This window comes from Panthera uncia (genome assembly GCF_023721935.1).
Source record: "Panthera uncia isolate 11264 chromosome C1 unlocalized genomic scaffold, Puncia_PCG_1.0 HiC_scaffold_4, whole genome shotgun sequence".
Taxonomy (NCBI): domain Eukaryota; kingdom Metazoa; phylum Chordata; class Mammalia; order Carnivora; family Felidae; genus Panthera; species Panthera uncia.
Window position 1 is genome coordinate 59,971,352 of NW_026057585.1, and position 15,639 is coordinate 59,986,990.

At 47.8% G+C, this 15,639-nt stretch overlaps 1 protein-coding gene across 1 annotated transcript in view; it reads left to right on the forward strand.

Annotated features, from left to right (window-relative positions):
• PLPP3 (phospholipid phosphatase 3) overlaps positions 1-15,639 on the forward strand; it is an 87,348-nt gene that overhangs the window by 42,685 nt on the left and 29,024 nt on the right. Inside the window, exon 2 of the mRNA XM_049617094.1 lies at positions 1,769-1,926. Within this exon, the coding sequence (XP_049473051.1) occupies positions 1,769-1,926 (158 nt within the window). The remainder of the gene's footprint in view (positions 1-1,768; positions 1,927-15,639) is intronic.

A 15,639-nucleotide genomic window follows, 5' to 3' on the forward strand; every position in this document is an offset into this window, starting at 1 on the left:
ATAAATCCATGTGTGTATGCACAGTGATACATAAATACACTTTTTAGAAAGTGAGCATTTTTATCGCTGCTGGTCTGGACCAAAGTAATTGAAAAATTGTGGAGTTCGTGGTACATTTTTTTTTAAGAGGCGGTCTGGGGCTTCGAGCAACGTGACGTGAATTCAATTCTTTTTGAAAAACACGAAAGTGGAATTTTATCTTTTCAACCACCGCTTATCTTGGGATTTTTCGGCTAATGAAATTCACAGTCGAACGAAACCAATTTGCAAAGTTAAATCAGGGATTCAGGCATTTGGGGGTAGACTAAGAGACCCTGAAGGAGCTAAATATTCTCTCGTAGTCACTGTTCTCTTCACTTGAAGGTGAACGGCATATGCTTAACCGATGGTGTAAAATGACCTCTTCAGGTTGTTGGGAGATCCAATACAGAAATGAATGAATGCCTTACACATTGTGGATGGCTCTTACATCGGTGGTGGCTGTTAACAGGATGTTTTTCTTGGTCTTCCCTAGTCCTAACATTTACTGGCTCACCTTTTACTTAGAGGAGTGGTATTGCAGCTTGGTATTGAACTTGGGTGGTAGGGGAAGAGGTCTTCCAGTCTGAGAGAAGAGTAGGAACTGAGGCAAGAGTCGCCGTGTCCTGTTTTCTTGGAGGCTGTGTCACGGGGGCCACAGACCATGAGTCAGGAGAAGGGAGGTCCAGGTCGCGGGGCACTCCAGAGGTCACCCTTTATCTCGTGCGGTGCAACGGTGAGCCGCGGAAGAAACTTAAGCAAGGCAGTGACGTGCTCGTGGTCAGGAAGTGAACCGGTAGATGTGTGTGAGAGGCGGTGAAGGTCAGGAGACCGATGCGGAGGCTGCTGCAGTGACCAGGCCAGAGATCTTGTAGGCCTTCGCTTTTTGCTTCAGGGTTGTGAGGAACTTTTCCTGGCAGGTGATGGAATCCATTTGCCATGACCTTTAAGAGAATGGCATCTGAGCCGAGCCACTGATAAACCAGCAGCAGCTGCGGGAGCAGCTTGGTGCTCCCAGATGCCCTTGGGCTCCGCTCCAGAGCTCCAGGCCTCAGGGCCCTCTGCTCGGCTCTACTTCGTCTTGGAAGGGACTCTTCAGTGGGAGAAAATGGTTGAAAAGGGCACCACTGAGCAGCTACCGTGTGCCAGGCGCTACGCTCGAAGTCGTGTGTGGCTGGTTCTCCTTTTGTCGTCCCTGCAACTCGTGTAGGGAGACTGAGGCTCAGAAAGATGGAATGACAACCAGGGGTCACATTGGACCTGAGATCCAAATTCAGCTTATCTGACCCCGAGGCCTTCATGGCTCCAAGCAGCAGAGCCTTACGTTGAGCCTCTCGAAGGGGGAATGGTGACGTCCGATGCTCTTGGCGAACGACACATCATTAGACTCGGGGCCCTGTTGGCGATTGTCACTCGTTGGGCTTTAATGTCCGCAGGGTGTGGTCGCGCAGTGGGAAAGCTCCTCCCCGGCTCTTCCACTGCCTCCCACTGTGCCCTTGGACGAGACGAGAGAATAATGCGTTGCTCCTCCTGGGGGTGACCAGGAAGGAGAGGGCCTGCAGGTGCTGAACACTCTCTGTGGGCTGTACATAGCTGCAAATGCACGGAATTCCTGTCCCTGGCAATGGTGTTACCTGGGCTGGTCTTTGCTGCAAGTCATTCTCTGGCCTCCTTTTATTGATGTTTTCCCTTTCTCTCTCCTCTCCTTTTTTTAATTTTCCGGTGCCTATGATGGTTGCATCTGGACCAGCGGGCCTGCCCTTCCTCATCATTGAGACAAGCACCATCAAGCCTTACCACCGAGGGTTTTACTGCAATGACGAGAGCATCAAGTATCCTCTGAAAACCAGCGAGACCATAAATGATGCTGTGCTCTGCGCCGTGGGGATTGTCATCGCCATCCTCGCGGTAAGCGCCCGGGCTGCCATGCTCCACCTGTCCGACTTCCCCTGTGTCGAGTTTCAGGATATCTGAGCCAACGGAGGTTGGCCGCGCAAGCAGAATTTCATTTGGTTGATAATAGTGTGTATTTCATGCGGTTAATGCTGTTACCAAAAGCATATACTAAAAGTATCATCTGTATACACACATATATACTGAACGTCTTCTAAAAGTACGCTAAGCACCCCTCTATTCTACTTTGCGTGCACTATCCTCACAGCCATCCAGTGAAGTCCAGATACCGTCCTTGTCTTTCTTGTACAAGGTAGGAGACTGAGGTCTGCAGAGTGAAAATAATTTGCCCACGCTCACTTGGAGCGGTAGAGTTGGAATTTGAACCCATCTGTCCCTTACCCCAGAGTCTGACCTCTGAGCCATGAAGGTGAGCCCCCGAGGAGGGGTATCACAGGCATGTTCTGCTGTCTTCACACTATGGCTGTGCCCTTGTAACAGTCATGCCACTGGTGTTCTCTGGCATATTGTTTACTTCTCTCATCCAGGGGCTGGGGTGGCAAAGCGAAAATAAAATTGGGACTTGGCATCAAGAGACCGAAGTTCTAGACCTGGCACCCCGCTGACAAGCTGTACGTGCTTAAAACCAGGGATGACCCCCTTGCTGCATAGTGTTGTATTGAGGAGGAAAAGAGAGCATGAGCATTGAAATAACTTGGCAAACTCCTGAATTGCTGAGCGGGTTACTCAGGTGCAAGTGTAAAGTCTCGACTTACATACAGCTCATCCCTTAAAGGATGAAGGCCTCCTTGGGAATGCACACATGTGCCACGGTCTTTGACAGAGTCTGGAATTACTTTGGAGCAATGTTAGCCTCGTGGAAATTGGGGCATGGCCTACTTGGGCTTTACTTGGGAGGTCACCACCTTTTGTTTTTAGATGTGTCCATTTGGGGTGTTTGGGAGAGTAATTGATGATAATCCACTCTCCTAATTTGTGAGTCATACATTTTCACAGATGTCCGTTCCACACCTCCAGTATTTTCTGTTCTTTGCCCTTGAACCCCAGCCATGTAGGCATAAGGGATAGGCATCATGTCCACCAAGATCATAAATTCTCCCTCTCAGATCCTTGAGTCATGTTTATATTAGCCAGAGCCTGGAAGCTTATCTTTGGCCTATATGAGAAGCTGAGAAGGAAGGAAGCTAGAGTTAAACACACTACATGTGAATTGAGTGCTAGTATTCCCATTATACGAATGGAAAATCAGAAGCTCAAAGGGGTTAAATGATACGTTCAAAGTCTACAGCAAGTAAAAATTGGGGCTCAAGCCTATCCCTGGCTTATTTCAAAGCCCTGCTTCCATTTTGCAGGCGTGATTTCAAATGCAGAGTGGCTGTTCTGTCCAAATTAATTGCTTAAGGGATAGGCATTTGTCTACTCATGCCTACTCTGGATCCGATGGAAGCTGCTGATGGTCCTGAGCCGCCATTTCATGAAGTTTTTCTTTTGACTTCCCCACTCTGGGGGTTGGTTGTAAACTTTGAGACCCCTCTTTGTTTTTTAATAACATCGTAAACCAGGCACACAATCAACAGTTTGAAATTGGGGGGGGGGGGGAGGGGGGCTGGTAGAATTCTTTCCAACCTTTAAAATAAAAACAGTCCATCGGGCAATGCTCGAGGTTTCTTAAAGGTGCACTGAGGATCTTTGTGTTCAGAAACTGAGAGATATAAAATCTAATTTTACTGTTTGTTCCAAATGGACAGTGTGAGGTTGAGTTCTGCAGGAAGAATGGCTTTTCCTGGAAGAGAAGTTTGTCGTAGAAGGCACATAATTGTGCAGTATCGTCTACTAAGGTTTGAACAGGTGTTTTTGACACTCGGGAGGATCAGTTAATTCAGTGCTTTTAGGAAGCTGACTGTAACCCAGGAGTGGTTAAGATAAGAATAGCACAGGGACAAAGTGTCACATGCCCTTTGCTCTTTCTGCATGCAATTGTTCTTGGCTTCGGCTTGCCTAGTGGGACTGCTCCCAGACCCAGCACGGGAGCGAGGCACTCTTCAGGGGCCGTGGCACCCCAGCTACATGAATCAGGTGAATCACGACTCTGTCCAGCCCTCGTTTTCCTTACCTGTGTTCAGATTCACTCATGGGCCTTGCTATAAGGATCAGATGCCATCATTCGTGGGAACGGACTTTGTAGCAGATGGACATGGGGTGCCAAAGTGGCTTTTCTGAGGGCTGTGCTTCTCGTCTGTTCTTCCTTCCTCAAGCAAAACTCCTGGTCAGCAGCTCTTTCCCTGCTGTCGGTCAAGACCAGCCCCTTCTTCCTCTTGAAATGCTAGCATTTCTGAAAAAAAAATCTGCTTTTAGGAGTTTAGTTTGGCTTGCTCTTCTCCTCATGTCATGTTGGTGTTTTAATTAAAAGCTGCCCTGACCTCCCAGGTTTCCTTGAAACGGTCAGTCGTGCGCTGTGACCTTGGTTATAGGATGAGCAACAGCATTGCTTCCACATGCCATACAGTGTCAGCAAAATAGGTTTGGATAGTGCTTTCCTCTAGTTCTCCGTGCTCCTCCCAACCCCCCTCCGAAGCCCAAAACAAAACAGGCAAAACAGATAATAATTAATGTCCTTCGTTAGGTGCCACTGTGTGCCACAGAAACCTACAAACTGTGTTCAAGCATTTCACCCGTGCGGAAACCCTGACAGCTAGATAACCTGCCTCCATTTAGTCTGAAGTTAAAGGCATGTGCTCCGGTGCCTCTCTGAACTCCCGCTGTGCAGTGTGTATGTAGCCAGTGAATTAACCCCGCTGAGCCTCAGTAGGCCCATCTGTTGAATGGAGATAATACATCTCCTTATTAAGGTTTTCAGAATTAAGTGAGATGATGCATGTAAGGTAACTCAGTGCTTGGCGCCTGGGGCATCCTCGATAAATGTTAACTGTTTTCATTATAAATGACTAAACAATCAAAAAGTGGTGGAGTGACTTTGCAAAGACCTCATGTCTAATAAAAATAGAATCAGGAAAGGAACGCCAGCCTTGGGACCCATCCTGCCGCTCCCGCTCTTTCCTTGTAGTTAATTCACTAAAACCCAGATCTCTTGACTCTTCCTCCCGTGCTCTTTGCAAAAGGACCTTTACCTCTGGATCCAGCTGGGGGCATGTGTGAGATGTGGGCTCATAACGAGGTCTGCTTACCCACTTCCCTGCCATTAAGTACTAGAGTACTCATGGAAATAAGCAGAGGCAGGACCTCAGAGGAAAAATGAGTAATTCACTTTAGTGCACCCGATTCTGGAAAAGCTATATACAGCTTAAATTAAACAACAACAACACGTTTCCCACTTTCCCATCATGACTGGTCACAGAGCCTGGCTGCCTCCATCCAGGATCTGCTTCTGATCAGAGGGCGTGAGTGACAGGGAGGGTGGGGGTGGGGAACCTGGTCTGGAAATCTAATCATCTTGATATTTGCTGCCCGGGCCTTCTCCTGCCGACCTCAGGTTTGTTTAAAACAACAAGAGAATCCTTGGCTGACTTGCATGCCCCTGCTCCAGTCTGAGTGTCCCCACAGCAAAGGAGAGGGGTGGCGGTGCCGTTTCAAATGTGACCGGGAGGTGCAAATCATCAGAAGTTATAGAGAAAGCAGACACCTTTCGATGGCAGGAGATGTGGAAAAATCTAGTCGCTTTGACTTCTTTTTCAGATGTATCTCAGATTCTGGAATTATAGCATAATAGGAATTCCTTCCAAATCCACAAAGCAGCGGTTCCTATCTCTGCCTTGTAAAGGTTTAATGACTCTAGCAGCAGAGAGATTAGGAGCAAAAACAGTGAAGTATCACCCCCTACCTAGCCTCCTCTCAATTTGCCTTGTACTGCACTATGAAGAGTATCAGGGGCGAAGATTTTAATATGGAAAAATGCTCAGTATTCTTTTTAAATCAGCGTGGGCTCAGGGCTTGCTTTGGTCAGGCCCTGAAAGTGGTTTATATAGATTCTTAGCATCTAGGACTTGATGTGTGAATGAGTCACGGGTGAATCCCCTTCTCCCTCTGGCCATATAAATTTGACTTTTCCTCTCAGATCCCATTGAATGGAACTTCTGTAATAATACTCCTAACTAGAGAAAGAGCTCAGACTTTGGCATCATCTGGTTTAGGTTTATGTCCTAACTTTTGTGCTGATTATTGATTGTCAGACCCCTTTGGAAAAGAACTGTACCTTCCTTTCCTGTAAGATGGTGACAGTAGCTCCCCAACCCCCTAGGCTTTTCTGGAGGTCCAATCAAGTGACATTATGTGTGTCATTGGCGAGAATCCTCCTTGTCATTGCTGTAGTGTCATACAGTTAACAGAGTGCCCATTATGTGCACATTCCCTTATTTGCACCTGGTGGTGATTCTGGGAGGTTGACTATTACAGTTAAGGCCACTGGGGATCAAGGATATTAAGTGACTTTCCCATAACTACTTAGTGGCAGGGCCAGACCAGGGGTCCTCTGATTCACAGGTAAGGCTTTTAAAATAATAATGATAATAATAATAATAATAATAATAATAATAATAATAATGGCACCATTGCTGCCTTATAAAGCCTGCCTGCCTGCCTGCCTTCCACATTCACTTGTCTAGCACCCCCGAAGTAGCAGGTGCTGGGGACCCGATGGTGAACCTGTTGCATCTCAAGCAGGCAAACAGCACCTTCAGTATTTCTGCCTGGTAATGTGATTTGTGTCTGGGTATTTTCTCCCCAGCTAGATGATAGGTCCCTGGAAGGCTGAAACCAGCCTTTTCTTCTTGCCCCTGGTATGTATTAAATAAACCCCAGTCAGACATCTCCCTCTCCAGGAAACATTCCTTGGCTGCCTCCTTCCCCACCTTCCAAAGGTCCCAGAGATCCCTGGGCTGGCCTCTGTCTTTGCAGTTACTGTGTGCAACTGTCCTATCTTTTTCTCGGTGACCCCGTTAGCTGCAGCAGAGATAGGGAGCGGCCTGATCTGATTTTAAATTGGTAGTCTCTAGTGCAAGGCACAGACTGTGGTGCTCAATACGCGTTTGTAAAAATCACAAGCCATACGTTTTGGGCAGCAAATCAAAAGCATTAGGCCAGGAGATGTCAGAGGACCTAGGCAGCCGGGCAAAGTATTCTATTTGCTTCCCTAAAATCTTAAATACGGTCCTCAATGCACGTGGGAATGGGCTGTGTAGCACACGCAGATGTCTTGCTGCAGAGACAAGAAGAAGAGCTTAATACCTCCAAGACTTGTTTATTCAGGATCGGGCTTCAGTGTGCCCACATCTGGACTTCATTACTTCCTCCCCACCCCTCCAACCCCTTTATCTGAGAGCACACTGCCAAGAAAACAAGGTTCCCCAAGATTGCCTCATTAAGGGTTAGTCGAGTTTTCAACTCTGCAAAAAGTGAAGTCGGGCTGGCCCAGCGGTGCCCCGGTAGGAGACCCGGTCCCCCAGTTTACAATCCACTAGGCCTGTGCAATTACCAGGACCACCCACAGAGAGTGGTCGCATGAATCCTTCCACTGTGTCGGTCCCTGATCAAATGGCACAGAGTTCTTCTGAGACCTTCTTATCCTTGAGGGGATGGTGGCAGGGGGCATCTATTTGCAATTTAACAAACACGGGCATCGGGATTGGGATTTAGTTTGTTCCCTTCCACACACACACACACACACACACACACACACACATGCAGTCCATGCTCTGGCACCAGTTTTTCCTCAGGCACATGTAGCTCTGAGGGGTTAATGACCACTTGGAAAATGTCTCCAGTGTGCAAGTGGCTTTTAATTTGTCCATTTAAAAAAATTTTTTTGATGTTTATTAATTTTTGAGAGAGACACAGAATGCGAATGGGTTGGGGCAGAGAGAGAGGGAGGCACAGAATCTGAAGCAGGCTCCAGGCTCCGAGCTGTCAGCACAGCGCCCAACGTGGGGCTCAAAGTTGGAAACCGCGAGATCATGACCTGAGTTGAAGTCGGATGCTCAACCGACTGAGCCACCCAGGCGCCCCTCATTTGTCCATTTTAAATGGATAATGCTCTGGAGGCCGAGAAGTCCATTCTGTGAATCATTGTCTGTTTGGGATTGGGGCAGAGAATCAGGTAACATTTACAAGCTATCTGATGGACGGGAAACTAATGCCTTATCTTAAATCCTCTTCTTTAGTTAGATGAGGTAGGTATTATTATTTATTCTTATTTTTATTTTTTTACGTTTATTTATTTTTGAGAGAGAGAGCATGCCCGGGGTAGGAGCAGAGAGAGGTGGGGACAGAGGATCTAAAGTTGGCTCTGCGCTGACAGGAGAGAGCCCTACGTGGGGCTCGAACTCGCAAACTGTGAGACCGTCATCTGAGCCAAAGTCGGACGCTTAATCGGTTGAGCCACCTAGGTGCCCAGAGGTAGGTGTTATTTACCCTGTTTTATAAATGAAGGAGGGCACGGAGGCTCCCAAGGGAGAAGTGGCTAGTTTAAGGTTACTCTGTTCAGTGAATGAGGGAGCAGAAATGAGAACCCAGGTCTCTGTGGCTTCAGAGCCCAGTGCCTGAACTGACATTTATTCAAGGCCTGCTCTGCCAGGAGCTATGCCGAGTGCTCTTTATTTCAGTGAGCTGTAAAACCTTTTCGTTTCTGCGCTTGGGGAGCTCAGCGTATGGCGGAAGGCAAAACGTTGAGACCGCTAGGCAGACGGCCGCCTAAGATCCTCCCGTGGATGGTGTGCGATAGTGTTTTAGGCAAAGTGGCTTTTGCAGAAGGTGGTAACCTGCTGGGAGGGTGGATGTTGGGTGAGTACCCCCCCTTAGAACAAGCAGGCTTTGTGGTAGACACCTCGCCCTAGGACCCAGATGCTACCCTAGGGGGTTACGGTCTAAAGGGGAAGCAGGGCAACTACAAGATTGACAATACTGTTCCCCGCGGGGAGACTGAGGAGTTGGTCAGAGAACAGGACGGGGGCCAGAGCGCCCCCGGTGGTGCTGGTGGTGCCCCCCCGGAACCGAGAGCTTCAAGGGTAAAACTGGCCAAAGGCTGTAGATGGTGTGATGTATAAATCAAGTGCTGCTGTGAAAATTCAGAGGAAGATCACTGAAGGTTACTTTCACGGGTCAAGACTGGGATCATCATTGTCCCCCTCATCATTCATTGGGCACTGGTCCCACTTAATCATCACCACAGCCCTTGAGCTCTTGGTATTGGCATCGTCCCTTTTTCACACATGAGGAAACTGAGGGCTACAGCGCTCTGTTGTCCAGGACCCATTAAGTGAAGAGAGCCGGAACTCTCCCCCCATGCACTCGTTGATTGATGGAGCTCCGCCTTGAAGGGTGGGTGGGACTTCCATCAGAGATCCTGACCTTCTAGGCAGAAGGGCTTGCTTGGAGAATGAGAGGCTGGAACAATGGAGTGTTTTCAGGAAACGTAGAGCAACCCTGTTTGGCTGGAGAAGTAAGAGTATCGGGGAGTAGATGGAGATAAGGTAGAAAAGGATCACAGTGAGATTGTGAAATTCCTTGAATGTCAAGGAGTTTTTACCCCAGTTAATCGGCTGGAGATTGTGATGAAAGCCTTTCAAGCTAGCTTCGTCAGTTTTGCAGCCAAGGTGAGGAGGAGGCCTGAACCACGATGGGGCTGATGCAAGGGGGAGAGAGAGAGAGAGAGAGAGGGAGAGAGAGAGATGGATATGAGACTCCTTGTAGAAGTAAGACGACCGGAATTGGAAGACCGTGCGACAGCCTACAGGGTCATGTCTTTGCAGTTATATGATGGTAACTTGAGCAGGAATAAGGGGAAGAAGAGTGAGGTTTGGGGAAAAAGTGGGAATGGGTGTGACAGACTGGGTTAGGTTGACGTACGGATACCATTGGTTTGATAACTGGTTGGGAGATTTGGCAGAAGATTGGAAGAAGGCCGACCACTGGGGTAAGGGGTAAGCCGAAAGTAGAGCTGGGGGGGGGGGGTGGGAAGAGAGAGAGGGAAGTGCCCTTTTGATGGTCGTCTTCACAGAGGTAATAATTGGAACTGTTGAAGCAGCAGAGATCAGGGCGGAAAGGCAAGGCTTCGACCCCAGGAAGACCCACATTTATCTGGGAGAACCCTGAAGGGGGGAGCCTCTGGAAGGAGAAACGCATTTGAGAAATAGGAAGAAAAGCATGGTGGTGCGATATTCAGGAAGTTCGGGGGATTCAGTGTCAAAAAAGAGCATGAGATGGGCAGCAGGCAGTGCTACAGAAAAACATTCAGGAGACCCTTATGCGGACAGGCAGAGCTAGCCATCTAGGACACCCGTGGCTTTGAGTCCCTGACTTTTGGGAAAATGACGATGCTTCGCACTTCAAATTTTTTTTTTTTTTTTTTTTACATTTATTTATTTTTGAGAGACAGAGAGAGACCGCATGAGCAGGGGAGGGGCAGAGAGAGAGGGAGACACAGAATCCGAAGCAGGCTCCAAGCTCTGAGCTGTCAGCACAGAGCCCGACACGGGGCTCAAACTCGTCAACTGTGAGATCATGACCTGAGCCCAAGTTGGACGCTTAACCGACTGAACCACCCAGGCGCCCCTACGATGCTTTGCACTTCAGACTGCCTTCTTCATAAAGCTTCTGGGCTTAGGGCAGCCACTGCTGATTTCCGCCATAGCTAGCTTCTGTGGCATCTCTCTGGCCTCTTTGCGGTCTGTATTCTAGATATTGGAGTGTTGGCTTATCCACGGAGTCCAGAAACTCCACTGGTGGCCTTGGACAGAACTATGTCCTCAGTGCTTTTCCCAGTCTGCGAGGCACTACTCTTCCACCCAAGCAGGAGAAGCAGTGAAGATTAAATTTCTCATCATTTATTTCTAGTCATTAAAGATACTGCATTTTGTTGTCCTGGATGGAGCATCCAGCTTCAGAGAAAATCGAGCAACACTTCTGTCTCCGTCCCGCAAAGCGGGATCCAAATAACATAACCTTTTTCCTTTCGCTGGGGACTGAAAAAAATGATTCTCCCTTCTTTATTGTCCATCATCCAGTGTTTGTTGAATGAATCTATTCTTCTGGATGGAAAGAAGTTCACTAGTCTGCATAACTGAGATGTGAAAGAACAGGTTGGCCCTCTGTGGCTAGCAGGGACTGAGGTGGGCAAGCGTTTGGCAAGATTACCTGACCTTCCCAGGTGTTCTAGGAGCACCTGTCTCACTGGAAACACAGACCCTGCCGCCTGCTGGGACATTTAAGAGAAAGCCAGCTTGACGCCATCGGACAGGACCCAGGAGCTAGAATGAGGAGTCCAGGCTGCAGTGACAGTTCTGCCATTGCCTGATTTCTAAGGGTGATTCCCTGGCCTCCCCGGCCTTCCCCATACTCACTTATAAGGTGTTAATAATAATTCAGTAATAGGATGTTGTGAGAAGCAGATAATGCAGTAGTCGTGAAAATGCTTTGTAAGCCATAAAGTGCTAGGCGAATATTATTATTCAAGCAGATCAAAAAATAAGGAAGTTTGTCCTTCAAACTCGGCAGGGGAAGAAGATGAGTTCTCAGTCTCTAAAAGAGGTGTTTGTTGGGCTGCTGTGCAAAAGTCTGACTTTTCTTGGGATAAGTTACAGAGTGGCATGTGACAGATGACACGAACAATGCACTAGGCTTTCCCTTGCTGCCTTGGGTTGAGACTTCTGCTTTGTCCCCCTGAAAAAGACATCCTATGGATAAAGTGGTCAAAGCCAACATATCCATACACATGTTTTCTGGTTCTACTCTGGAGGGGTAGTACTTCCAAACTCTTCACTTTGGAATGTGCTTTTCCAAGGAGCTTTTGAAAGTATCTTAGAGAAGATATTTTCAGGGCGCCTGGGTGGCTCCGTCGGTTGAGCGTCCAACTTCATCTCAGGTCATGATCTCACAGTTTCGTGAGTTCGAGCCCCGTGTCAGGCTCTACCCTGGCATCACAGAGCCTCTGCTTCTCTCTCTCTGTCCCTCCCCCACTCATGCTGTCTCTGTCTCTCTCAAAATAAATAAATAAACTTAAAAAAAAAAAAAGAAAAGATTTTCTACAAGTATTTGTTAATGTTTTGTTTCCTCTTCCCTAAGGGGAAGAGAAAAAAATTATAAGAGAGCTCTAGGCTTTTGACATACCACCTTCTTGCGTCCCTTGGCAATCCTACCAGGTAGATGTTATTGACGTTATTTTCATAGAGGAGGAGCCCTAAGCCCAGAGAGGCGAAGTCACTTGCCTAACCTAAGATGTGCGATTCAGGCTGAGGTTTTTCTGGCTCCAAAGTTAGTGCTGCTTTGACCACCCTGTGCTCTCTCTTTTCCAAAAAGCCAATGCTCTCCAGATTTCCTCTCTGGAACCCTTCGATATTGGTGACTATGTGGACAGTTGAGGTCTTTTACACCAGAAAGGAGAGGCAGAGAGGAGCTGTCTTGGAGTTGGGGACAAACCGTCACTGTGGTCGGGGGGCAAGCGCTGGTCGTTTTCTGTCTCCTTGTAGCCTTAATTGCGATGCTTCCCCGCTTTATTAGTTTCCAGATTCTGTGCCAAGTGCTTTAAAAGGCAGGTAGGGGAGAATTCTCCTCTGCTGCCTGGCAGCTTGCCATTACCCCCGGAATCTGTTGCTTGCTGTTTCAGAAAGGGATCAACATTGAAGGCATTTTTCTCAGTAGTGAAATTTACATATCACAGCCTTGCTGACTGAAGCAGAAATGAGGGCTCCAGGGGCTGGAGTCTGGGGGTGGGGACAGAGCCTTTGTAGGGGGAGGGAAGAGCTTATTTTATTACCCGGGAATAAAAACATTGTGAGTAATGAATAAAGTCCGAAAGCAGTAAATCTGGAACTCCGGCGTTAGGTGTGTAACGTGTCGGAGAACAATTTAAGCCTTTGCCTCTTCGGCAGAGGTGAGGTATTCGGGCCGCCTTTCACAGCCCGAATTTCATTAAATGGCCTTTTAAGGGTTAGGATTACAAGAAGCCAAGTCCGGCTGGTTCATAATGATGATTTATGGCTGTGTTGTCGACTCCCCGACCCTTCTGTACAAGGGGATAGAGAAAATACATAATTTGTTGCTCATTAACTGTAAGATCTGTCAGGGCTGCCCCAGAAGCCATGTGGTCCTGGAGTCATGTGTCTGCTAAATGGCTTCAGCCTGGCCCTGTCCTTGAAAATACGCAGTTGCTGTTGGGCCGTGGAGATCGTTTTTAGTAACAATACAAATACGGCTGATCCCCAACTTAGGAGGGTTTGACTTACGATTTTTCGACTTTACGGCGGTGCACAAGCAATACCCATTCAGTAGAAACCACACTTTGATTTTGAATTTTGATTTTTTTTTTCCTGGGCTAGTGATCCACGGTGCTGGGCACCAGCAGTGAGCCACGGCTCCCAGTCGGCCTTGCCAGCACGAGGGTAAACAGCCGGTACTCTTCACGTCATTCTGTGCCCGTGCAACCGTTCTGGTTTTCACTGTCAGTGCAATATTTAATAAATTACGTGAGCTGTTCTACACTTTATTGTAAAATAGGCTCTTTGGTAGTGATTGTGCCCAAATGTAAGCTAACGAAAGTGTTCTGAGCACATTTAAGGTAGACCAGGCGAAGCTGTGATGTTCAGTAGGTTAGGCGTGTTCAATGCATTTCTGACTTACGATATTTTCCACTTAGGATGTGTTTATCGGGATGTAATGCCATCATAGGTTGAGGAAGATCTGTAATCAAAAATTCTCTCAATACAGTGTGTTGTGAGTCTTTGAACTTAAATATCTGGGCTCTCCTTTTAGCTCTGTCACTTAGAAGCCTCAGAACCTTCAGGTTAGTGACTCTCCCTCAGTGCCTTACCATTCTCAGCTGCAGAATGGGTATAACTTCACAGAGCCGCAGATCAAATGAAACCAAAAAGTACGAAAGAAATGTAAAAGCTTGCTGCCGTTATTAGCATTGTTTTGAGGAATCTGAGGTGCCACGAAATGCCTTCTTTACCTCTTTCTCCTCCAGTGAGAGGAGGAAGCATTTTAACTGTGTGAGACACTGTGGCACCGAACCCAAAGTTTTCAAATGAAGGGATGTTAGCACTGAAATGAGTCCTTGAGTTGTAACCAAACCCTTTCTCCCTAAAGTGACTCAAGCACAGCAGTGAATTCCCTGAGATTAATCCGTAGACTTGTGTAAGAGATGCTGATTTGCAGTGAAAAGCTACGTGTTCTTTTTCAGCATCAAATAGGAAATCGGGCTCAAACCAGGCCAGCTTAGAGTTTCTTCATTTGTGGCCGCGGTATGGTTCAAGGAACTCAGGAGCCGTCCAAGGGCGGGGATTGTGCATGGGGCCTTGGTTCTGCTCCGTGCCCGTGGCATCATCTCGGAGGGAGTACCTTACCTCTGCTACTGCTGATTACCTTTGCTTGGTTAGGAGGGTCGTGGTGAAGGTAGTATGGGAGAGTTGAAAATAAATGTCATTGTACGGGCGCCTGGGTGTCTCAGTCGTTAAGCATCTGACTTTGGTTTGGGTCATGATCTCACGGTTTGTGAGTTCGAGTCCCACCTCAGGTGAGTTCAAGCCCCGCTTCTGGTAAGCTCGTGCCCTGCTTCAGGTGAGCCCCGCTTCTCTCTCTCTCACTCCCTCTCTCTCTGCCTGTCGCTCACTTGCACCCCTCCCCCCTTTTCAAAAACAAGAAAATGTCATTGCAATGAGGAAGTGATAAATTACGGAGTCTAGTCTCCTCAATGGAGAAACTGGCTTATCTCAGGTTCACTCAGTGAGTAGAGACTCGCTCAGTGAGTAGAGAACGCTGGCTACTGTAGTTTTCTTCTCCCTGCATCCAAAGTCATGTGAGCATCATTTATAAATAAAGAAGAAGAAAGAGCATGACGGTGGTAGTGAACATCTGGAACTTGTTAGCCTGTAAGGTTACACAGGGTAAAAGTATAAACAGGTTCAAAGGGGAGTTAGACCAGGAATAGTAGGAAAGAACGCTGGGCGGGGAGCTAGAACACCTGGGTCCAATCTTCAGTTGCGAGTTAATTTGGACCTCGGTTTCTTCCGTGTATAGGGGACCCTTTCATTTCTGACTTGCTGTGCTTCTCAGATTTTAATCTCTGCAACATGTTCTCAAAGGACTTTTGGTAATATTTAGAGGATATTTCCAACTTTGCAATAAAACAACTGCGAAAACTGTGGTCCTGTTTCCATCCGTCCATTCATTCAATCAGTAGTCTGAGCACCTCTGCAAGAGCAGGTACTCATCCTGCCCCTCAGGGAATGCCTAAGCCAGGACTTTGCATTGGACTGGCCTTTGACCATCTCTCTTTATTGTAGAATCATGCTCAGTGTGATGTGGGAGCCAAGGTGTAGCACTTAGAAATAATCAGGTATTTATAAACACAGAATCGTTGTGTAAACGTTAGCAGTGCTGGTGGCTGTTCTCGCTGCCACACCGGCTGGCCCCTGGGCCTGGCTGGCATCTCCCTGCCACCTGGCCATCCTCCCGCTAGACGTGGGAGCCCTTGAGAACTTGGATCAGTTCCCCTGCGTTGACCCCTTCCCCAGCGGTAAAAAAAAAAAAAAAAATGGGAGACGTTGAAAAGGAGTGCCCGGATATGTCAGTCTATTGCTTCCCTTGCGGTTGTGAACACGCTGTCTGTTCCCTGCAGCAGCAAGTGTGGCTCGTCACCCTGCCCTGGGAGGAATTGTGAAAGGAGCTTTGTGGTGTGTGATGAGTTGAACATCGCTGTCC